Here is a 22,949-nt window from a genome sequence, read left to right as displayed (position 1 = left end):
CGTTACAGGCGTGAGCCACTGTACCCAGCCAAGACAATTCCATTGTTGTCCTGACGAAACAATCTCAGGCGTCCTCAAACTTTTTAAACAGGGGGCCAGTTCACTGTCCCTCAGACTGTTGGAGGGTCGGACTATAGTTTTAAAAAAAAACTATGAACAAATTCCTATGCACACTGCACATATCTTATTTTGAAGTAAAAAAACAAAACGGGAACAAATATAATCACACCGCCTCATGTGGCCCACAGGCCGCAGTTTGAGGACCCCTGGCTAGATAGCCAAAACCAATCTCCTCCTAGATGCCCCCAGAGAATGGCTGGAACCTGAAATTGAAAGGACGATGCTATTTACATTAGCATGTCGGAGAATGCATAGGCACAAATCTGACAAAGGGAGCGCATTTAGGGAAGGGGTGCAGGGAACTCTACTCTGCTCAATTCTGCTGTGAACCTAACACTGCTCTAAAAATTAAAATCTATTTTTGAAAAAGTAAATAATCTTCTTTCTCTCAGGCTTCTGCTGTCCTGTAACTATCCATAGTTTAGTGTGTTTTCTTCCACAAATTTTTCTCCCCCTCTTCTCACTTCTTTTAAATTTCTCTCTTTTTCTGGGATTTCCAGCGGTTTTCCTAAGACAGACGTGGTGTGTATTTCTTTTAGTCTTTTCTGCTCGAGCAGCATCCTTATCAGCCTTGATGGTTCTCAGTGGCACCCCTGCCTCTCCAGCTGTCCTCTCTGGGGCCCTTCTCTACCTCCCAGGAAACCAGGGGAGGTCAGTCCCGGCACAAGGAAGGGTCTGGGCAAGCTGACAGCCCCACCGAGTTCTCTGTGAGCTGCTCCTGTTTGCTGTGACACCTGACCTGGTCTCACTCCCACAAAGCCGTGTAGGGCAATTCCAGGCAGGGTCCACACTTGTCCCACCTGAACGCCAGCTATAGCCTGTCCTGGAGGCCAGCAGTGCCCCCTGGTCGCCCCAGGTAGGAGATGCTGAGGCAAGGTGGGCAGTGAGGCCCCTGTATCCCCACTCTTCTGATTCTTACCCACAGGAGATGGAACCTTTCCTACAGAACTTAAGCAGAAAAGGTGTAGTAAGCAGAGTTGAAAAGCTCAAAGCCTCCTTGGTTGGAATGGAGGAAAGGCCTTGCAGGCCACCACAGGAGAGGCGTCCTTCTCCTGGGTCCCCAGAGTAATTGGTACAGGAGAGGACCACCTGGCAACAAACACCCTCTCTGCACCCCAGTGAGTCTTCCTGGTCAGCTCCCTCCAGCACAGCAGGTACAACTGGTGGAGTCAGATGCCTAGAGGCAAAGAAGACCAGTCATAGGGTTGGGGGATTTTCCTAGTGAGTCTTCCTGGTCAGCTCCCTCCAGCACAGCAGGTAGAACTGGTGGAGTCTTTGCCTAGATGCAAAGAAGATCAGTCATAGGGTTGGGGGATTTTCTTTCTTTCTTTTTTTGAGACAGAGTCTCACTATGTTGCCCTCCATAGAGTGTGGTGGTGTCACAGCTCACAGCAACCTCAAACTCTCAGGCTTAAGTGATTCTCTTGCCTTAGCTTTCCAAGTGGCTGGGACTATAGGTGCTCACCACAACGCCCGGCTATTTTTTGGTTGTAGTTGTCATTGTTGTTTGGCAGGCCCAGGCTAGGCTCAAACCTGCCAGCCCCAGCCGAGCTGCAGGTGCCGAGCTGTTTGGGGGTTTTTTGATTCTCAAAAGGAAGAAGTATTCAGAACATTGGGCTCCCAGGAGGGGCTGTGCCTCATTAGCATGTGTGAGCCCTTTCCTTTTCCTAATTTCACAGAGCTGAAGGAGCAGGTGTTTCTCCATGGTGTCCCTCCCTGCCCCCCATTTCTACACTTTGTTTTGTTTTTCCTACATGTACATAGTTGCTTCTGTCACAAGCATAAGAATTCCATAAATCCATTATCTTAGTTATCCCATCTTCATTGCTGATCGACTGAACAATGGAAACAGTAATTTATTTTATGTTGTCTTTATTTCTGAAAGATTTTAAAATTCTCCCCCAGTTGCAGATTTGCTGTTGGGTTGACCACTTTCTCCTTCAGGTTTGGGACTGAAACACGACTCTCAGGCCTGCACACCCGGACAACACAGTCCTGGCTGCCCGTCCAGGCTCCGCGGAGAAGTGTCTGGCATGCCCACAGCCGATTTTCGGGTGGGTCCCTGGGCTAGTGAGTTCCAAGCTGCCCTGGGGGGCTGAGCCAGACCAGCCTTCTGTGGTCAGAGGAAGGGGAGCATTGATGAACTTTGGGCTTTCCAGCAGTCACACTGCACCCTTCCTCTCAGAAACCCACTGTGCTGGGAGGGCAAAGAGTTGCACAGACACACCAGAGTTCACACCGTGGCACCAACATGTCCTTTTGTGGTCAGAGCGTTTGATACTGTCTGGGGAAGATTTGTCTACCTTAAGCTCATCAGGACACAATGCCGGTATTTTTTGGTTGTAGTTGTCATTGTTTGGCAGGCCCAGGCTGGATTCGAACTCACTAGCTCTGGTGTATGTGGCTGGCAACTTAGCCGCTTGAGCTACAGGCGCAGAGCCTCAATAGAGCTTTTAAAGCAAAAATTCTAAGTCATAAGAAAGCTTAACTGACTTAGTTGACAGGGATTTTTCTTTCAAGATGGGAGGTGGTCGGACTAATCCAAAGCCTTGCTGTGAGCTCCCTGGGGGTGCCAAGGCCAGTGTTCTCAGGGACCACAGGTGTGGCTCACCTGTGGGTGGCCTATGACCACGTCCCACAGCCCACCATGTGCACAGCAGCAGCTGAGCCCAGACATCTGTGGGTGCAGGACAGTGTCCTCTCACACTGATGCCTCTGAGTCCCAAGGAGTCCTTCTATGCTCTTCCTTCACGCAGAGCTGCAGAGGGGTGGGGAAGTGGACATCTATGTCTGCTGGACCCTGTCATTCTTGCTCCTGCTGCTTCTTCTTTTTTTTTTTTTTTGTAGAGACAGAGTCTCACTTTACTGCCCTCGGTAGAGTGCCGTGGCCTCACACAGCTCACAGCAACCTCCAGCTCTTGGGCTTATGTGATTCTCTTGCCTCAGCCTCCCGAGCAGCTGGGACTACAGGCGCCGCCACAACGCCCGGCTACTCCTGCTGCTTCCTGCTCAGTCACCCCCCAGCATCTCTCAGCTCCCCAGCTACCTGGCACCAGGCAGGGTGTACACCCTCCTCCTAAGTGTGGCCAGCCAGCTAGAGGCGTGACCCTGTAGTTGGACCTAGGGCATCAGGGAGAGGTGTGCACACTCTGAGGGTCCTGCTCCCCTGCTCAGACCTACTGGCTACAGCCCCCTCCCTGCTGGACCTGCCTGGGCCTTGCCTCTCACCTAGGGTTGGTCACCCAGCTGAGGCTCCTGCTTCAATTTTTTCAGCTACTTCAAAGATACAAGAGATTTATAATGGGAAATGTATTTTATTTCCATTTTTGACATTTCTAGCTGAGTGAAGTTAGTAAAAATAGAAAGGAGAGAATGCAAAATACATTTAGTAATTTTTTCTGCCTAATCCATTAAAGCTGTTTGTATACAAAGAAGAATCCACATAGGACCAACTTAACATGCAGCTATAACCTAACATATGATTAGAAGCTCACAACTCCAATGGCAGAGACATCTTCAGTAAAGCAATAAGGAAGTGACGTTGAATTTATAAGAGTCTGAACGATGGCATTCTCTGGTAGACCCGGCAGGACACCCACTCTGAGGGCCACCCCAGTGTCTGTGTCAGGGGTCTGCCTGCTGCACTTGCAGACGTGTGGCTTAAGATGGGTCCATGAACAGTAGAAGGGACGTAAAACTCTGCAGCAGGGTGTGAGTAAAAAGGCTACTCGAATATACGGAATCAAAAGCATGAACGAAAAAGTCAACTAAAAAGCAAAAATAAACATCCTGCTTTCCTTATATTTATTGTTTTTCTTTGGGTTTTATCTGAAATGCCTGTGAGGGTGATTAGCATACCACTGTCCGGCAAGAGTGACTTCAGCCCAGGAGGGCTGTTGTATGGAGATAACAGTCCATTGGCAGTGCAGGCATGTCGATGTGCTCGCCGTCTCCCACTTCTCAGGGTCTGGGCACAAAGTGAACTCACTGCTCACTACTTGCTCCTCATTGAGAGTTCGTCACAGGTTTGGCCAGCACGCAGAGCTGCCGGCATTGTGAGCTGAGGGCAGTGCCCCACTGGGCCACATTTGGCAAATTGCAAGGATGGCCTCGGCCAAATGGGGGACAGCTGGCCACCCAGGCTGTGCTCACCCGGCTGTCCGAGAGCAGCCAGGGCTTGGCTTCTCCAGAATTGCCTTCTGGAGGAGATTCTGACCGTCCCTTCAGCACTTACATGTCTCCACTTACGCCTCCACTTGCATTCTCAGGGGACCTCTGGTCTACTTGAAAACAGCAACCTAAGTCCTGCTGTTTCTTAGGGACTTAGGGTGGGGACGCCCAGTGACAGTAATGTCTGTCCTCATGTCTTTTGCCAAACCTGTGGACCGAGCTGGGGGTAGGCGAAGAGATAGGGGAGGGCTCCATGGGGTGGGGACACGGCCCCAGGGAAGACGGCTAGGTGTGAGCAGGTGCCATTCACAGGTCCAAAGGCCCTGCACTGCCTCTGTTGGGATGCACCTGAGTTTCTGGGTTTGGCAGCTCTGGAGAGCCAACCTGATCCTGTGGGGGCTCCCAAGGCTGCTGGGTCCAGGGCCACTTTTTCTTGGAATACTCCATGCTGCTAGCAGAGGCTGAGCTACATCAGCATAAGATCTCTGTGGCCAAGGCCATGCCGCCTTCTGCGGCCTCCCTGCCCAGGAGGCTGTACCTGTGCTGAGTGTGGCTGAACCACCAGCACCCACATGAGGTGAGTGGTGCCCAGTGCTCAGGTGACATCACAGACACCAACTTTGCTGCCAAAAGCCAGCAAACCACACAGAAACTGATAGTGGCCCAGGTGCATGCAGGTGGTCCCAGTGCCCTCTGAGGTCAGCTCTGGAGATCCCAAGCTCAAGCACATACTGGGCACTCCTTCCAGACACCAGAATTCAGGGCCCTTGTAGGGGAGCTCATCTAGGGTCCGCCTGATCTTTAATTGTTGAACTGGAGAGGGGAGGATCGGGGTGGGGTAAGGGAATGTCCGCACCATCTGTGTGCACAATGTCACGTCTCCTGCCTGGCCCCACACAAAGCCCAGGATGAGCCTGGCACATGGAGAAGGCCTTCCTGGGAGGAGAGGCCCTGTGGTCCCAGCCTTGTGGCAGGTAGGGCGCTCTTGCTAAACTGTTCTCACAGGTGCAATGGACAGTGCCCGTCTCTAGGCAGACATGGAGCCAGAGAGCAGAGGTGTGGACAGCACCCAGGATCCTCCAGGGAGCTTGGGGCATTTTAGGAAACTACTTGGCTGCAACAGCCAAGTTGCAGAAACAGTGCGCTCAGTCCTGTCTGTGCACGCTGAGAGCCCAGCTGCTCCGTGGTGTGCGGTGCTATCGGACAGCCCCCTGGGCCAGGTCGCAGAGGCCATTGCACGTCCTGGGAGATGTTCACACTCAGCATGTGCCCCTGTGCTCCAAGGTGTGGCTTAGGGAGGGGTGTGCTTTAAAATAGTTACCCTGCGGGAAAAGCAGGAAACTCCAGGGCCACGAGAAGCTGTGGGGCTATGGGCAGACCTGCTGCAGGTTCTGAGAGGGTGGTAGGTGCAGTGAGAAGGCCCCCAGGTCACTTGGATCCTCCCAGGATCAGGTCACGTCAAAGTGAAAGATGATGAAAACAGATGTCTCCATGGGGATGTTCAAAGCATATTTGCAGGCAGGAAAACATCTAAGGCCTCATGGACAGGTGCCAGGCATTAGAATTGTGGCTGTCACTTTGGGAGGTTGAATGTGTCATTAGCTCTGAGGCTCATTGGTCTGAAGGACAGATCAAAGGCTCTCTGGTCACTGAAGCTTTGGGCTCTGTACTTGGCCAAGCTCAATGTCCTTCTGTGATGCTCGTGTTCTGGCGCTTCCACCTCCCCTCCAAGGCCCCTCTCTGCCCCAGGCTTGCTCTGGATCCCATCCTGGCACAGGGCCCAATTGCCCTGGCAGCTCCCAGCACCAGACATGGGCATGGCTGGGCCATCTGCTGGCTCTCGGGCAGAGGCCCTGCTGCTCTTGCCCTGGGGGCGCTGGCTTTCTTGGGGCAGGCACTTGGCAGCTGGGTCCCGCTGGCGACCTTTCTCTGGTGGGCGGGTCACCCACCGCTCACTCCCACCAGCAGGGGGTGTTCCTCCAGCCTCACTAATAATGGGTTGCTCCCAGGCCTGGGGGGCCATCCCACTCACCCGGGCCTGTCCTCGCACCTGTCCCTGGGGTTGTCCCTGCAGCTGAGTCTGAACTTGTCCCTGGACCCATCCCTGGGGCTGACCCTGCACTTTTCCTTGTACCTGTACTTGGGCCTGTTCCTCGGGCTGTCCCTGCACCTGATCCTGGGGCTGTCCCTGCACCTGATCCTGGGGCTGTTCCTGCACCTGATCCTGGGGCTGTCCCTGCACTTGTCCTTGCATCTGTTCCTGGATTTGTCCCTTGACCTGTCCCTGGGGCTGTCCCTGGACCCATCCTTCGGCCTGACTTTGCATCTGTCTCTGTACCTGTCCCTGGGGCTGACCTTGCACCTGTCCCTGGAGCTGTTTCTGCACCTGTCCCTGGGGCTGTCTCTGCATCTGTCCCTGGGCCTGTCCCTGGGGCTGTTCCTGTACCTGTCCCTGGGGCTGTCTCTGCACCTGTCCCTGGGCCTGTCCCTGGGGCTGTTTCTGCATCTGTCCCTGGGCCTGTCCCTGGGGCTGTTTCTGCACCTGTCCCTGGGGCTGTCCCTGGGCCTGTCCCTGGGGCTGTTTCTGCATCTGTCCCTGGGGCTGTCCGTGGACCTGTCCCTGGGGCTGTCTCTGCACCTGTTCCTGGGGCTGTCCCTGGGGCTGTTTCTGCACCTGTTTCTGGGGCTGTCCCTGGACCTGTCCCTGGGCCTGTCCCTGGGGCTGTCTCTGCACCTGTCCCTGGGCCTGTCCCTGGGGCTGTCTCTGCACCTGTCCCTGGGCCTGTCCCTGGGGCTGTTTCTGCACCTGTCCCTGGGCCTGTCCCTGGGGCTGTTTCTGCACCTGTCCCTGGGCCTGTCCCTGGGGCTGTTTCTGCATCTGTCCCTGGGGCTGTCCCTGGGCCTGTCTCTGGGGCTGTCTCTGTGCCTGTCCCTGGGGCTGTTTCTGCACCTGTCCCTGGGCCTGTCCCTGGGGCTGTTCCTGCACCTGTCCCTGGGGCTGTTTCTGCACCTGTCCCTGGGCCTGTCCCTGGGGCTGTTCCTGCACCTGTTCCTGGGCCTGTCCCTGGGGCTGTCCCTGGACCTGTCCCTGGGCCTGTCCCTGGGGCTGTTTCTGCACCTGTTCCTGGGCCTGTCCCTGGACCTGTCCCTGGGCCTGTCTCTGGGGCTGTTTCTGCACCTGTCCCTGGGGCTGTCCCTGGACCTGTCCCTGGGGCTGTCTCTGTGCCTGTCCCTGGGGCTGTTTCTGCACCTGTCCCTGGGCCTGTCCCTGGGGCTGTTCCTGCACCTGTCCCTGGGGCTGTTTCTGCACCTGTCCCTGGGCCTGTCCCTGGGGCTGTTCCTGCACCTGTCCCTGGGGCTGTTTCTGCACCTGTCCCTGGGCCTGTCCCTGGGGCTGTTCCTGCACCTGTTCCTGGGCCTGTCCCTGGGGCTGTCCCTGGACCTGTCCCTGGGCCTGTCCCTGGGGCTGTTTCTGCACCTGTTCCTGGGCCTGTCCCTGGGGCTGTCCCTGGACCTGTCCCTGGGCCTGTCTCTGGGGCTGTTTCTGCACCTGTCCCTGGGGCTGTCCCTGGACCTGTCCCTGGGCCTGTCCCTGGGGCTGTCTCTGGGCCTGTCCCTGGGGCTGTTTCTGCACCTGTCTCTGGGGCTGTCCCTGCACCTGTCCCTGGGTCTGTCCCTGGGGCTGTTTCTGCACCTGTCCCTGGGGCTGTCCCTGGACCTGTCCCTGGGCCTGTCCCTGGGGCTGTCTCTGGGCCTGTCCCTGGGGCTGTTTCTGCACCTGTCTCTGGGGCTGTCCCTGCACCTGTCCCTGGGGCTGTCCATGGGGCTGTCTCTGCACCTGTCCCTGCACCTGTCCCTGGGGCTGTCCCTGTGTCTGTCTCTGCACCTGTCTCTGCACCTGTCCCTGGGGCTGTCCCTGTATCTGCTCCTGGACCTGTCCCTGAGAATGTCTTTGGACCTGCCCCTGCTTCTGTCCTTGAGTTTGTCCCTGGGCCACCAGGCTTCCTGTCCCTGCTGGGCTCCCTCCCAGTGTGACTGGGTTTTCGGCAGCCCAAGTGCCCTGTCCCTGACCTAGACTCCTCACCTGTTCCACCCATGGCCCTGGTGGACATGCCCACCCTTTGTCACCATGCTGGCAAGGCCTCTCCACCCATGCATCTGGGTTCTGGGCTGACGGCAACTGTGTCTGAAGCTCTTTTGCCACGCTCTGCACAACCTGCAGGCCCAACAGTGCTGTGCTCCCTCCATGGCCATGTAGCTGTGGAGTCTGCTGTGTCCTTGAGTACCCTGAGGCAGTTTTCTCCGGGTCCTGGGGACTTTCCTGTCCTCCCAGGTCTGCTTGTGCTAGTGGACTCCCCTGGGCCACACACCCCAGGCTCTGGGCCTTCAGAGTGCCCCAGACAGGGACCTGGGGGGCTGGGAGGTCAGGGGGCTTGTGTGCCTGGGCCCTCCCTGCCTGCTGGATGTCACCCTCTGTGGATGGCTCCATGGGAGGTGGGTGGGCGAGCTCTGCCCATGAAGGAAGCCACTTTTCTGACTGGATGGCCTGCTGGGGCACAGAAGGCGATGACTGCGGCCTTGCCAGTCTGAGGCTCCACCCTGCTGGGCATTGTCCCCTGGCCCCTGTGCTGTGGCCTGCAGGGTCTGCTCCCATGGCTCTGGCCTCGTTGCCTCCTACTGCTGTGTGAGCTCCTCTTGCTGCCAGCTTGCGGGAGGCACCTAGTCGAGAGGGGTGGGCAGCTCCTTCTGTGTGGGGGGCCTGGCCTGCGGGGCTGCTGCTTTCGCCCCTGTGCTCTGCGGATCCAGACTGCGCCCGGAGATGTAGGTGGCTCGGTTCCCCTGGGAGACGCTGTCCCATAATGCTGCTCCCTTCGGCCACACAAAGACTCGTTGCTGGTTGTCCACACCTTTCTTCATCCACATTGTACTCTGGGTGCTGGCCATCCCCTGGTGACACTGATGTGTGACCCAGCATGCTGTCTGCACCTGTCATCTTGCTGAGGCCTTTGATGCTTGGTTTGGGTTGTTCATCTGAGGATGACAGTCTATTCTTGCCAAACTCAGGGCTGGCGTTTCCTTCAGCAATCATTAGGGGCTGCACAGGCCCTGCTAATTGTGGCCTTTGATGTTCTTTCTTGTGGGGGAGGCTTGAGTCTGGTGTGGTAAAACCCTCAGACTTGACGCATTCCCTGGATGGGGCCGCCAACAGTACTGGGGCGCCCATCATGTTTCCCTTGCTGGCAGACAGTGAGAGCTGACTGCCAGAGGTGCCACTGGGGTTTGTTTTCCATGCTGTGGGATCATCTGACCAGGTGGCCTTATTGTGCTTTGGGGCTGCGTTTGACTCTGGCAGCTGGTGCAGCTCACCATGGGGCTCAGAAATGTTCTCTCTGGCAACACCCTTGTGACCCTTGAGATAATTGGAATTCTCAAAGCTGTATTTGTTTTCCTTTCCACCAGGTGGATTTTTAGGGGGTCTCAGCACCGTAACTGTCGCTGGGGTGCTGCTGTCAGCCCTGGCAGCATCTCTCAGTGGTGCAGAATTCAGGTTTGCCTGTGCCCCCTGTGTGGAAGAAGCTTCAAGTCCCGCTGGTGTCATGACAGGCTCTCTGGGTTCCTCTGCGTCTCTCCGAACCCCTTTGTTCTCAGTCACAGTGGGAAACACTATGTGTGCATTTTCTACTGCACTTTCTCCTCCCAGAACACAAGAAGGTGTGTCTTTGCAAGGAGATGTGTTGTATAGAGAGGCAGGGCCAAGGGGCATCACATGGACAAGGGGACGCTGCATAGTGATCCGCGGGGGCTCCACAGCAGGCTGTGCCCTCCAAGCAGCCTGGACCGCTGGCATGTAGAGCGGTGGGATGTGCTCCGGCCCTTTCTGTTCTGGGAAATACTTTTGGGTGGCAAAGAAGGGGTCTCTTTCTGAGTTTGGCATCACGATTTCCATCTCATCCTCTGAGCTGCAAACAGTCATGGTGATTTCGGGAACTGCTGCTGCACCCTCCCCCGGGGGCCCTGCAGACCCGGCAGCTCTCACTCCCCCCACTTCCCGGGTGCTATCTACAGCACTCCCTGCTGTGCTGCCCACTGTCCTGTCATCTCTGGCTGAACTGGCACCTTCTGGGGTGGCCAACTCCAGTGGGGACAATGCAGGCATGTGGCCAGGAGCATGAGGCGAGTCCAGCCTTGATACCTGCCCCAGCCCTGCACAGGGTAGTGGCACGTGCACAGCAGTGTGGCTGCCTCTCTGAGCTACCGTCCCAGGCCTTGAGGGCTCTGGCTGTTCTTTAGGCTCCTTCTGAAGGGGCCCCTTCCCATGTGCTTTGTCTCCACCGGGCTCTGCTTCCCCTGTGTCAGGGAGCAGCCTGGTTTCTCCTTGGGGATGGTGCCTGGTGTCCGAGTGACTGATCTTAGTGCAGTGGGACAGCCAGCTCCGGGGGCCGCAGGTGATGGTAGCGATGCTGAAGGCTGGCAGGGGATCGGCTGTGCAGGCCAGAAACCAGGCAGGGGGTGTTCTGACGCAGGTGCTGGCCATGGTGGCCGTGTGCAGCACCCGCACCTCCGGCCTGTGCATCTTCCTCCTCTGCAGGTTCTTTTTCTTCCTCGTGTCCGTGCGGAGCGGCAGCACCCCAACCTCTGAGCACAGGCAGCCGCTCTGCTCGAACTTCTCACGCAGTCTGGATAGGACAGAGTTCCTGCCTGTGATCTTGGGCAGGAGGCCCCTGGGGGCTTTGAGCCCCTGTGCCGGGGGCTTCTCGCTTGCCTCTCTCTCCTTCGCAGCCTTCTCCTCTGCAGCCAAGAACTTCTTCAGGATGTTTTTCACAGTGCTTTTCCCGGCAGGGGACCCCCACCGGGGCTTCTCGCTGGGGGGACCTTGGCTCAGGCCGCCAGCCCTCCCCTGGACCTTGTCCAGGAGCTTGCTGATGGTAGCACTCACCAGGCTCCGGCTGGGCCCATGCCTGTCCTTGAGAATCAGCCTGCCCACCTCCCGTGTCCTCTTGAGGGGGGGCTCCCGTCCAGTACCCAGGAACTTGGCCTGAAGGAGCTGGAAGCGTGTAGGTCGCCGGACAGTCTCCTGGGCCTCTGGCTGGCGTCTGGGCCTGCTGCCCCCAGCCCCCGGGGGCCCGTCTTGGTGGCCCGAGACATACAGTAGCAGGCTGCCCAGGATGGCGCAGGTCACTGGGTCACAGGCTGCCCTGCTGAGCTTCTTCTTCAGGGCGTGTACGTCAATAGACATTCTGCCACCGCACACCTTTCTTCTCTGTGGTCTGCAGGGAAAAATTAATCATCAGTATTATGCCGACTCCACAGAACATTTCCTCAGGGCAACCTCATATTTGTAGCACCAGGGGCCAGGTAGGGAGGGCAGGAGGTTGGCAGATGAGAGACTTGGGTTCCAGTCTGGGCTGCTGACAGCCCTGGGGCAGGTGCTGTCCCGGTCCTGCTCACACCCGCTCCTCAGCAGCGGCCCTGACCATTTCCTCCTAAGGGCACTGAAGCATCCACATCATGCAGCTTTGAGAAAGCACTGTCTACATGCAAGGTATTTTTAAAGTTAAAAAGTGGACATATTTTGCTTGTTAAATATTAAAATGTATTTTTTCCATGTGGCATGTGCATGTCTTAACTTTACGTATGAAAAATAAACTTAACACTGAAGTTATAGTCTCGGCAAACCATGGTAGAGGGAGGGGTAGACTAGTTACTACAGTGGAGTTAGGGGTGGGAGGACTAGTTATCACAGTGGAGCTGGGGAACTAGTAACTATGGTTGAGGGGCAAATTATTGCAGTGGAGTAAGAGGGTGAGGGGAGGACTAGTTACCACAGTGGAGCAGGATTGGGGGGACTAGGACTGTAGTGAGGGAGGACTAGTTACTGCAATAGATTGGGAGGGCGGGAGGGCAGGAGGAAACTAGTTATTGCAGTGAGAAGGACTAGTTACCACAGTGGAGTGGGAGGGGGGGACTAGTTACCCAGTGAAGGGGAACTAGTTATTACAGGAAAGCTGGGGGACTAGTTACTGTAGTGAAGGGTGACTAGTTACTGCAGTGAAGGGTGACTAGTTACTGCAGTAGAGTGGGAGGGTATGGGAGGGACTAGTTACCACAGTGAGGGGAACTAGTTATTTCAGCAGAGTGTGAGGAGGGGCTACTTACTACAGTGAGGGCAACTAGCTACCGCAGTGGAGCAGAGGGTGTTGGGGGAGAGTCAGGTCACCAGCTGGGTCTCCCACGCTCCTTCAAATGGGCTCCCTGAGGCTGGGGGTGCCTGGAGCCCTCAGCTTGTGTGGCCTTTCCCACATGGGGTATTTTTCTTCCACAAGCCACAAATTCCCCCACTTGGCCCTGATTTAGAGAGGGACCTGCAAGGTCCTGGCCTACAGATGGGGCTCTTGGTATTTGAAGGTTTCCCTCGCTGGTCAGGCTGGGAACTCTGCCTCTGAGCAGCCTGGACTGCGCAGACTGAGGTGGCCATGGAGCCATCTCAGACCCCTCCCAGCAGTGGTGCAGTGGGGCACACCAGGGCCTTAGTGTGCCCACACCCACCTGCCAGTTGTTCGTGCCAAAGGGATAACTAGAGACACAGAACAAGGACTCAGGCCCCACAAGGAGCTTCCTGGCCATGCTCTTTGTGACACTAAGGTGTGGAGAACACCCTTAGTTAATGGCACATCTGTGTTGTTGGGAAGCATCTACACCTCAAGCTGTGGAACTAGAGATCGTTTCTGACCAGCTGTGTTAAGAACTTGAACAGGCTGAAAAAAGACCTGAAGGAAATGAATGAACATATCTTTCTTTTGTATTTTTCTACATTTTTCTATAAGAGAGAGTTTTTAGGAACCACAAGCAAACATGGTAGGCACTGAGCCACTGTGATGGGGGAGGTGACAGCACCTCCGCCCCCCGCACATGCCCTGCACATGGGGCCGTGAGAGCTGTGGCCACAAGACCCACCTGGCACCTAGGCTGGACTTGACATGGAGAGTCTCTCCTTTCGGGAATAAGGGCCACCTCACCAATGGGACACAGGCTTCTGCTTCCTCACACTCCCTGAGGCTCCCCCAGTACATCTGATGCAGTGGCCTATCCTCAAACATCAAGGGATGCAGAACCTCTAGGGGACTTGCTGAAACCGGGCTGCGGGGCAGCACCACCAGCATTTCTGATTCATTTGTCTGAGAGGGGCCTGGAATCTGCATTTCTAGCAAGGGCCCCCTGAGCCCCTGAGTTACACAGAGACCTTTTCAAACCTCAAACGGCTGCACATTCGCAGAACCAGAGCCACAGTGTGCCGTGAGCTGGACGGTCTGCATCACAGAGGCATCCAAAGAGCCACGTGCTCCAACTCCAGGAGCCACCCAGGCAGAGTGGCTCTGTGTCCTTGCAGCTGGTAAGCTGCCCGTCCAGCAGCAGCTCATACTCTCTGGACCCAGAATGGACCAAGAGGATCAGACCGGCCCTGAGCACCACCAGGCAGGCCCCAGCAGTTCCTATGCTGTGATCAGTTCACCCAGGGGTGACCCTTGGCTGAGAAAGGGGTTTTGTGGTCCAGACGAAAGCATATGGGGGGCTTTCTCCAAAGCTCAACCTTGGTGTCCTGGCCCTCACAGGCAAGGATACCATGGGGGCCAGGCTGTATGTTGGGTATTGCCCTCACCCGAGAGCTCTGTCCCTTGCCTCTGGGCCTCCCAGCCTGGAGGGACAGCCCAACGGGAATCACCTTTTATTTCCTGGGGGTAGATACAACCTGGGGGTTTTTAATTGGTGACCAATCAGATCTGGACTCTTGCACTGACCCCAGCCACCACCCAGATCTGAGCCTGGGGCTCCATGGGCCATTACCCACCTAGCAGCCCACCCCCTAAATCCCATCTAAATGGTGAAGAGACACAGCCGAGATGGGTGTGTCTGGTCAGCTCCCAGAACTGGTCCACAATGTGAACAACATGTGGCCAGGAAGGGAATGGGGCCAGTCTCACATAGTCTGGGTGGGAGTGAGGCCGCAGCCCCACAGTCCTTGGAGTTTGCAATCTGCCCAGTTGGTCACTGCCTGTTTCTGTCCCTGGTCACTGTCTATACCCCAGGCCCTAGACACTGCCCATCCCTGCTTGTTGGATTGTTTAAATTATCTGAATGACTTTGCAGGTAGGTCACTCAGATGACTCAACTGCTTTAGAGACATTCCAATCCTCTGAATAAAGGCCTCTAGGCTCATCCACATGGGAGGTGATCTGCCTTCTCCACATTCCTTGCTGATGGCTTATGAGCACCACAGGCTAAATAGAAAGAACTGGAGCTGTATTAAATTCCCACCTCACAGCCTGGCACTGTGGCTCACACCTGTAACCTCAGGACTCCGGGAGGCAGGGGGTATTGCTTGAGATCTGGAGTTTGAGACCAGCCTGAGCATCTCTACTAAAAAAAGAAAAACTAGCCATGCATTGTGATAGGCACCTGTAGTCCCAGCTACTCGGGAGGCTGTTTGAGGTTGCTGTGAGCTGGAATGCCATGGCCCTCTACCCAGGGTTACAGAATGAGACTCTAAAAAAAAAAAAAATTCCCATCTCCCACCTTGATAGGAGGTGAGTCTGGGAAAAAAGGGGATTAAATGAAGTGCTAAAAGGATTTTGAAAATTCCTCAGGCTGAGGGACATCCTGGACGCGGTAATGCTGCGCAGCTCCCTGGTGCCCATCCTGGTGGGACTTGCTGGAGGCCCTTCTCACATCACGGGAGTTGCAGTGGCTCTCAGTCTGGCCTGGCTGTGCCAGCTAAGCCTTCTGTCTATGTCACATTCATGTCTGTTAACCAGTGATAAGTTCAGGGTGTCCCCAAAACGTAACTGGCTACACAACGGCTTTTACCCACAAAGCTCCAAAAAGCCATCATGATTGTCTGCATTGCCCTCACTCACAGGGGTCAGGATGTGCTCCCTGGTTTCCAGGCTGAGGGCAGGGGAACTCTGTCGCTCTCCACATGCTCTTCTGCCTGAGCCCCACTGCCCAGGTGGCCTCAGGCAGAGCTGCTGTTGGGGAAGGCGACACCCTCATGCTGTGCTGGGTCTCTCAGTCTCAACAAGCCAGTTTAACAATCATTAGCCAGAGTTTCTCCCTGCCCCAGGCATGTTCAAGTCCTTCCTTATGCTCTCTTCCGCTGCCCAGCTGGGCTCTGCCCTCCCCAGCTCTCCCTCACTTGGGCGCCAGGCTGTGAGACCCGGGCCCCATCCTTCCTAGCCCTGGAGCACCACAGTGGTTCCTGGAGCCCATCAATGCAAATGACCTCAAGGGCCTTTGCACAAGGTGTTCCCAGGCTCAGCACATTCAGTCAGTACCTTCAGTGTCCCATCTGGGGGCATTCCTGAGCCCACTACCCGCTGCCAGTCCTGGGCACGTTGTCCAGGTGACCTGCATATCACTCACATTTTCTGAGATTTGAGCGCCATTTCAGACAGGCCACTGCTGTTCGTGTGCTGTCTTCAGTAGAACACAGACTCCACTTTCTGCATTGCCCCAGTGCTTGGTGCAGTGTCTTGGGGAGCAGGTTCTTGAAGACGCTGGCAGACTCAGGAAACAGCCTTGTTTGGACCCTGCTCCTCTAGGCCTCCAGGCTTCCCACAGGCCAGGCCTATCCCACCAGGCAATCTCTGTGTCCTCCACCCTCCAGTTGGCTCCAGTCTCCCAAGTCTGCTCCCAGCTCCATGCCTGGCCATGCTGGGTCTCCCTGGCACCTCCCATCCTCCTCATCACCCAGCTCAGACACCCTCTGCAGGGAGTCTCTCCCAGGGTCCAGATTGGAGCCCTGTGCGGTACAGCCCCTGTGGGGAGCCACTGTGTGGATCTCAGGACTGTGCAGGATGTGGAGGCGGGCCCAGCTGCCCTCTGACTCCCCAGCACTACCTACACATCTGACCTGAGGTGAGTGTAGGGGTCATGGCTGAGCGGGGAAGTGCATGTGTGATTGCATTAGGATTGCTGCTGCCTCCAAAGCTCCCTGCAGACTCCTGGCCTGGTTCACACTCCCCAGTCCGGCTGCTGCCTGGTGTGTCTGCCTTCTGCCCACAATATATCTTGGACATCTGGACCACTGCAGAGCGCAGCCTAGGACAAAATGGAATGTCTTACTCCCACAGGCACATATCTACAGCAGGGCACATAAAGGCCAGAAGGTCATTCAAAAATACAAGGAGACCAGGGCGGTGCCTGTGGCTCAGTCAGTAAGGCGCCGACCCCATATACCGAGGGTGGCGGGTTCAAACCCGGCCCTGGACAAACTGCAACCAAAAAATAGCCGGGCGTTGTGGCCAGTGCCTGTAGTCCCAGCTACTTGGGAGGCTGATGCAAGAGAATTGCTTAAGCCCAGGAGTTGGAGGTTGCTGTGAGCTGTGTGCCGGGCGTTGTGGCCGGCGCCTGTAGTCCCAGCTACTTGGGAGGCTGAGGCAAGAGAATTGCTTAAGCCCAGGAGATGGAGGTTGCTGTGAGCTGTGAGAGGCCACGGCACTCTGCCGAGGGCCATACAGTGAGACTGTCTATACAAAATAAATAAATAAATAAATAAATAAACAAAAATACTAGGAGACCAGACACCGTCACAGCATGGTGGAGACACACCCAAGTGCCCCAGGGTCCCTAGGCGCCCTTGGTTCTTCATGGGCTAACAGGGCCTCGCCTCACTCTTCTACCTGCTTGGCCGTGCTGGGTTTACCTGAGCCTGTCTAACCTGGTGCGTGCCCCATGGAGAGAGTGCTCCTTGACCTCATCCTGCCCCAAGTGGTGGGCCCCACAGTAAGCCCAGGGCATGGTCCTAAATTGTCCGGCTGTGCCAGGTGCCTCCTCAGAACACCCAGCCTCAGCGTGTCCCCAGATTCTGCTGACCCTCCGCAGCCACATGGGGGCCCTGCCAACAGTGACTATGAGATACAGTCGGCCTTACTGGTGAGGGGCCCACACTGCAATTTCCAGCCCTGAGGGAATGACTGACACCATCCTGCCCCCTCCTCGTGGGGATCAGCACCAGCACCTCCTGCCACTTGCTCTTGGGCCATGTAGGACTGATCCCAGGTGTGACTTCATATCTGCTTCCAGAAGTGTTTCATGTAATTGTTGTATTAATGTTCTGACCTAAGCCCTTTGGAAGTGGAGGGCAGAGGCAGGGCCACGCTTCCCTCACTGCTGTCTGTTCCTAGTGCATGACTGGCGCTCAGTGAGTGTGTTGAAGGACCAGCATGTTCTGTGGTTATCACTCCCTGCTTCTGTGCCACCTCTCTACGAAGCTATGGAAATGAGGGAGGGGCAGAAGCCCTTCTGCTCCACCAAGATGCGCCAGCCCCTGGCACGTCCTGCCGCAGAGCCTTTGCTGCCCATGCCTGCCATGGTGGTGCAGCCTTGTCTGTGATTCACTGATAGGCCTGGGCAGCTCCTCCTGGGCTCCATGGGAACCCCACTGGTCAGTCTGGAGGACAGTTGGTCCGTAAAGACACGGGTATCAGGTTAGGGGCTGAGGAAAGTGAGATACCCACCCTGCCCATGATTCAGTTCCCAGACAGGGTGTGGCTCTGGGTAGATTTTAACAAAAGACCTTCAATAGTCAACCTCCCCGGCTTGACTACTTTCCCAGAGTGGACAACAGCCTGTCTCAGAGTCCAGCCTTGCTTGGGGCCAGTGGCCTGCATCAGGGCACCAAGTTGCACCAAGGGGTTTGCCAAACTGTTATTATAAAAAGAAAAGCAAAAGAAGAGAGAGAGAAGCAATTGAGGTTCTTTAGTTGCTCTTTTAAAAATAAGATAGGTTTTAAATAACATAGCTCCTTTAAGTTAAAGTTGCCAACATTTCACAAATAAATCTATTCTTAGATTTATGAATAAGAAATCTCCAATACCAAGAAATGAAATACTTTCTAAAAGCCCAGAAGGCCAGGGCCAGAGATCAGCGTGTGAGTGTGGTGAGTCAGCGCACTGTGACCTTTACAGTTGGGAGCTGCTATAGCCAATTTTAATTTTGACTCTTGGTCACAATTTGTAAGCATCATTTTAATAGTAGCTATTAGTCTAGTAAAGTCAATAACAAATATTTGATAATTGTTCCCTATTTGGGGGAGGGAGAGTAACTAGATACCTAATAATTGAGACTATACTAATGAATCAGTCAGAGAACTTGAATATCTGTTTTTCTGGAAATAACTCTGATTAGAGACAGATGGGCAGCCTTCTGGGATAGAATACTCCAATGTCTTACACCCAAACATCACATGTGTGACTATGGTTGTGACTGATAGAGGGTGTCTAGTGAATCCATCTAGGACTGACAGAAGGTGTCTTGTCAACCATCTGGGACTGATAGAGGACATCTAGTCAACCATCTGGTACTGACAGGATATCAGTCAATCACCTGGGACTGACAGAGGATGTCTAGTGAACCCATCTAGGACTAACAGAGGACATTTAGAGTCAACCATCTGGGACTGACAGAGGACATCTAGTCAACCATCTGTGACTGACAGAGTGTGTCTAGTTAACTAGCAGTGACTGACAGAGGGTGTCTAGTCAATCAGCTGTGACTGACAGAGTGTGTCTAGTTAACTAGCAGTGACTGACAGAGGGTGTCTAGTCAATCAGCTGTGACTGAAAGAGGGTGTCTAGTGAACCCATCTAGGACTGACACAGGACATTTAGTCAACCATCTGGGACTGACAGAGAACGTCTAGTCAACCATCTGTGACTGACAGAGGGTGTCTAGTCAACCATCTGGTATTAACAGGGTGTCTAGTCAATCATCTGTGACTGACAGAGGACGTCTAGTCAACCATCTGTGACTGACAGAGGACATCTAGTCAACCATCTGTGACTGACAGAGGATGTCTAGTCAACCATCTGGTATTGACAGGGTGTCTAGTCAACCATCTAGAATTGACAGGGTGTCTAGTCAATCATCTGTGACTGACAGAGGACATCTAGTCAACCATCTGTGACTCATAGAAGGTGTCTAGTCAATCAGCTGTGACTGATAGAGGATATCTAGTCAACTCTTGTACTAACAGGGTGTCTAGTCAACCAGCTGGGATTGACAGAGGATGTCTAGTGAACCCATCTAGGACTGAAAGAGGGTGCGTAGTCAACAATCTGGGACTGACAGAGGATTTCTAGTCAACCATCTGGTACTGACAGGTGGTGTCTATGAACCCACCTAGAACTGACAGAGGGTGTGTAGTCAACAATCCGGTACTGACAGGGTGTCTAGTCAATCATCTCAGACTGACAGAGGATGTCTAGTCAACCAGCTGTGACTGACAGAGGGTGTCTAGTCAACCCATCTGGTACTGACAGTGGGTGTCTGGTCAATCAGCTGTGACTCAGGCTGTAAGCACTGGGCAGTCTTTCAGGCCTGAGATATGAGTAAGCAAGCAGAGTGTTCTCTAGAATGCTCCCCTGATATCTAAATACAATTACTGCTTTGCCCACCCACCCTTGGTAACTGTGGTAGGTTCAGGATTGGGGGAAACATGTGGAGTAATGGGTTAATGAGCTTCTATGATGAATTTATAGCATAAAGAAATATATTAAACAGAATACTAATGAAACAATTGGCAAAATTTATAACCCATGAAATAAAATATATAGCATATTATAATAGAATAATATTATGTTGGATTGTAGCATATAATTATAGCATATAATTATAGCATATAAATGCCCCGACTTTGAATAAGCATAGAGTATGTTCTTGTCTGAGGAAGTTAATCTGAAATATTTATGATGAAAGAACACAAGGTTGGGAGGTCATTCTCTAATGGCTCAGGAAAAGAATGCTACGTTCTTGTGTGTGTGAATGAGTGTGTAGTGAGAGAGAGAAAATAATAAGCCAGGGGGCCAAATGATACCAGTTGGTGAGATTGGGTGAAGGGAATATGGGAGTTGTCTGAGCAATTTTTGTGAATTTTTTGTATGTCTGAAAGCACTTAAGAACAAATAATTAAAATAGGAAAGGAAGAAAGCAAAGCCATGGAGTCACAAGTAGTATCCCATGACCTTGACAGCACAGATGTGTCCTGGGTGAGTGGTGACATTCTTTGGTACCCACAGATGCACTCAGGCCTCTGAGCTCTCTGGGGTTCTCTGGTGTGGGGGATTTCTTGCTGCCTTCCTACTGGCACTGCAGGGTCACCAGGTCAGGAAGCCTGTACTGCCAGGGCCAGATGACGCCCAAGGCCAAGGGATGGCCTATGACCCTGGGAATCACCTCCCATGGCCACCAGACCAACAGCTGACGTGCTCAGCAGGCTTGCCACACATGGGTTCTGTCTACCTCACTGCCAAACTCTTCTTTGCTGAGCAGTCTCTGTACAGAGATTGGCACGCTGAATCCACTAGGTTCCAGAAGTTATTTCTATGCCCTCTGTAACATTCTGAGAGTGTCTGTAATTTATTTCTATGCATCAGCTGGACATAGTTGACATGTCTGGATTTTAACCAGAAGAGTTGCAGTGCCTGCACTTTTACGTAAAGGTTATTTCCAGTTTAAAGGAACTTTAGAAATGAATTTTAATGGCAGAGATTTTAAAGCCCAGATATTTGGATTGAACATCAGTTTGGGTACTACCAATTTTATCAGTTGACATTTGATTTCCTCATCTACCTTACGGGGAAAATAGATTAAGGGCAATAAACACCTCATAAGCAGTGGTTGACATGAGTATAGTGGTCGTCAGGGAAGCAGGGTGGTCACATGGCTCTGTTATCTTGCTGTTTGTTAGATTTGTCTGCCATTTCCTCTTGTTAGACCCTCTGAGTGGGCTTGCCCTATCTGGTCAGGTTGCTTCATCTCCCTGAGTCTGTTCCCTCTAAACCAGGGGTCCTCAAACTACAGCCCGTGGGCCACATGCGGTGGTGTGAATTGTATTTGTTCCCATTTTGTTTTTTACTTCAAAATAAGATATGTGCAGTGTGCATAGGAATTTGTTCATAGATTTTTTTTTTTAACTATAGTCTGGCCCTCCAATGGTCTGAGGGACAGTGAATTGGCCCCCTGTTTAAAAAGTTTGAGGACGCCTGCTCTAAACCATCAGAAAGGAATGACAGCGTCTGCCAAACCTACCTCCTGTCTGGTTTTTAGATATAAAAATGTTGATAAAGTGGCTTAAAGCATAAATGCAGAGCCTCTTTTTTCCTTTCCTTTTCTTTTTTTTTTTTGAGATAGTCTCACTTTGTCATCCTGGGTAGAGTGCCGTGGCGTCACAGCTCAAGGCAACCTCAAACTCCTATGCTCAAGCCATTCTCTTGCCTCAGACTCTCAAGTAGCTGGGACTATGGCACCTGCCACAATGCCCAGCTATTTTTTAGATACAGAGTGTCGCTCTTATTCAGGCTGGTCTCGAACCTGCAAGCTCAGGCAACCCACCCTCCCAGAGTGCTAGGATTACAGGTGTGAGCCACCTCGACCAGCAATGCAGAGCCTCTTAACCAAAGACTTTGGGAAAATGAATTGATCTAAATCAGCCCAAGGTCAAACAACTGTGTCTGACAGACACACTCCCTCCACCAGGGACCCATGGGTGAGGCAAGAGAATCGCTTAAGCCCAGGAGTTGGAGGTTGCTGTGAGCTGTGATGCCACAGCACTCTACCCAGGGCAACAGCTTGAGGCTGTCTCAAAAAAAAAAAAAAAAAAAAAAGAGAAGAAAGAAAAAGAAAAAAAGGAAAGAAAAAAAAGGAATGGCAAAAATTTAACCCTAATCAGTGGGGTTGAGTATTTGAGTCAGGGCGTGGGCATACAAGAGACACTAGGTGACTGAGATAGTTACATTATAGGGATATAGAAAAATATAAAAAACCCAGATTAGTGGAAAAAGCCAGAGCAAACCATTAAATATACTATAAATCCTATTTGCAGGAAGAAATCATGTGTGCGTGTATATGACATACAAAAGCTGATATGTGCAGAGAGAATTTCCAGGGATGGGGGGAAGCATGAGGAATTGTGACCTTGTATTGCTGGGACTGGTGACATAAATCAGGTGGGTTTAGAGCACCTGCTTCCCACATGCCACCATCTACAGCATCTGGATTTCTGAAGCTGTGTGCACATGTCATTGTTTTGTTTTGTTTTTTGAGACAGAGTCTCACTATGTCGCTCTTGGTAGAGTGCTGTGGCGTCATAGCTCACAGCAAACTCAAACTTTTGGGCTCAAGCAATTATCTTGCCTCAGCCTCCCAAGTAGCTGGGACTACAGGCTCCCGCCACAACACCCAGCTATTTTTTGTTGCAGTTGTCATTGTTGGTTAGCTGGCCCGGGCTGGGTTCAAACCTACCACCTTTGGTGTATGTGGCTGGTGCCGTAACCACTGTGCTATAGGCACTGAGCCACATGTTACTTTTATAATAAAAATGAAACCAGCAAGTATTAAGTTTTAAAAAAATCAGAGTAGGTATAGCATTTATCTTGTACTTTGTTTTATTTTTTCCTTTCAACTTTTGCATTTCTGTGTAATAAGAAAATTTTCTGTTATGATGCCTATGAATTTTTGTTTTAGTTTATAATTAATTTATGAATAGACTCACTTTATGATTCTCATGGAAGGATTTAATTCTCTGAAATCATCAGTGAGACGGAGCCTGAGAAGGCCCTTATTCCACTCCAGTCACCCTACACTCCTTTGAGACCAGCCTTCTC

The 22,949-nt window shown here is 53.2% G+C and overlaps 1 protein-coding gene across 1 annotated transcript; it reads right to left on the bottom strand.

The window, feature by feature from the left end:
* Positions 1–3,414: 3,414 nt before the first annotated feature.
* LOC128566978 (uncharacterized) lies at positions 3,415–17,085 on the bottom strand. Its single transcript, XM_053564113.1, has 7 exons — positions 16,991–17,085; positions 16,199–16,386; positions 13,308–13,492; positions 8,129–11,551; positions 7,841–8,092; positions 6,929–7,660; positions 3,415–6,628 (listed from the first exon to the last, which is right to left on the bottom strand). The coding sequence occupies exons 1-7, from the start codon at positions 17,083–17,085 to the stop codon at positions 5,864–5,866; spliced, it is 5,640 nt and encodes a 1,879-aa protein (XP_053420088.1). The 3' UTR covers positions 3,415–5,863.
* Positions 17,086–22,949: the final 5,864 nt, after the last annotated feature.

The sequence above is a fragment of the Nycticebus coucang genome, chromosome 15 (assembly GCF_027406575.1).
Source record: "Nycticebus coucang isolate mNycCou1 chromosome 15, mNycCou1.pri, whole genome shotgun sequence".
NCBI classification, from domain to species: domain Eukaryota; kingdom Metazoa; phylum Chordata; class Mammalia; order Primates; family Lorisidae; genus Nycticebus; species Nycticebus coucang.
The sequence above is the reverse complement of the archived record's forward strand: the minus strand, read 5'-3'. Positions and strand labels throughout refer to the sequence as shown.

What these genes read in the sequence shown, in the direction of transcription:
- LOC128566978 (XM_053564113.1), bottom strand. Translation starts at nt 17,085, where the DNA reads ATGCCCTGGGCTTACTGTGGGGCCCACCACTTGGGGCAGGATGAGGTC. An exon ending in CAGAAGCCTGTGTCCCATTG is followed by an intron (nt 11,552 to 13,307) that starts GTGAGGTGGCCC and finishes TGCAGACCACAG; the next exon opens with AGAAGAAAGGTGTGCGGTGG. An exon ending in AGGGACAGGTGCAGGGACAG is followed by an intron (nt 8,093 to 8,128) that starts GTGCAGAGACAG and finishes CCCCAGGGACAG; the next exon opens with GTGCAGGGACAGCCCCAGAG.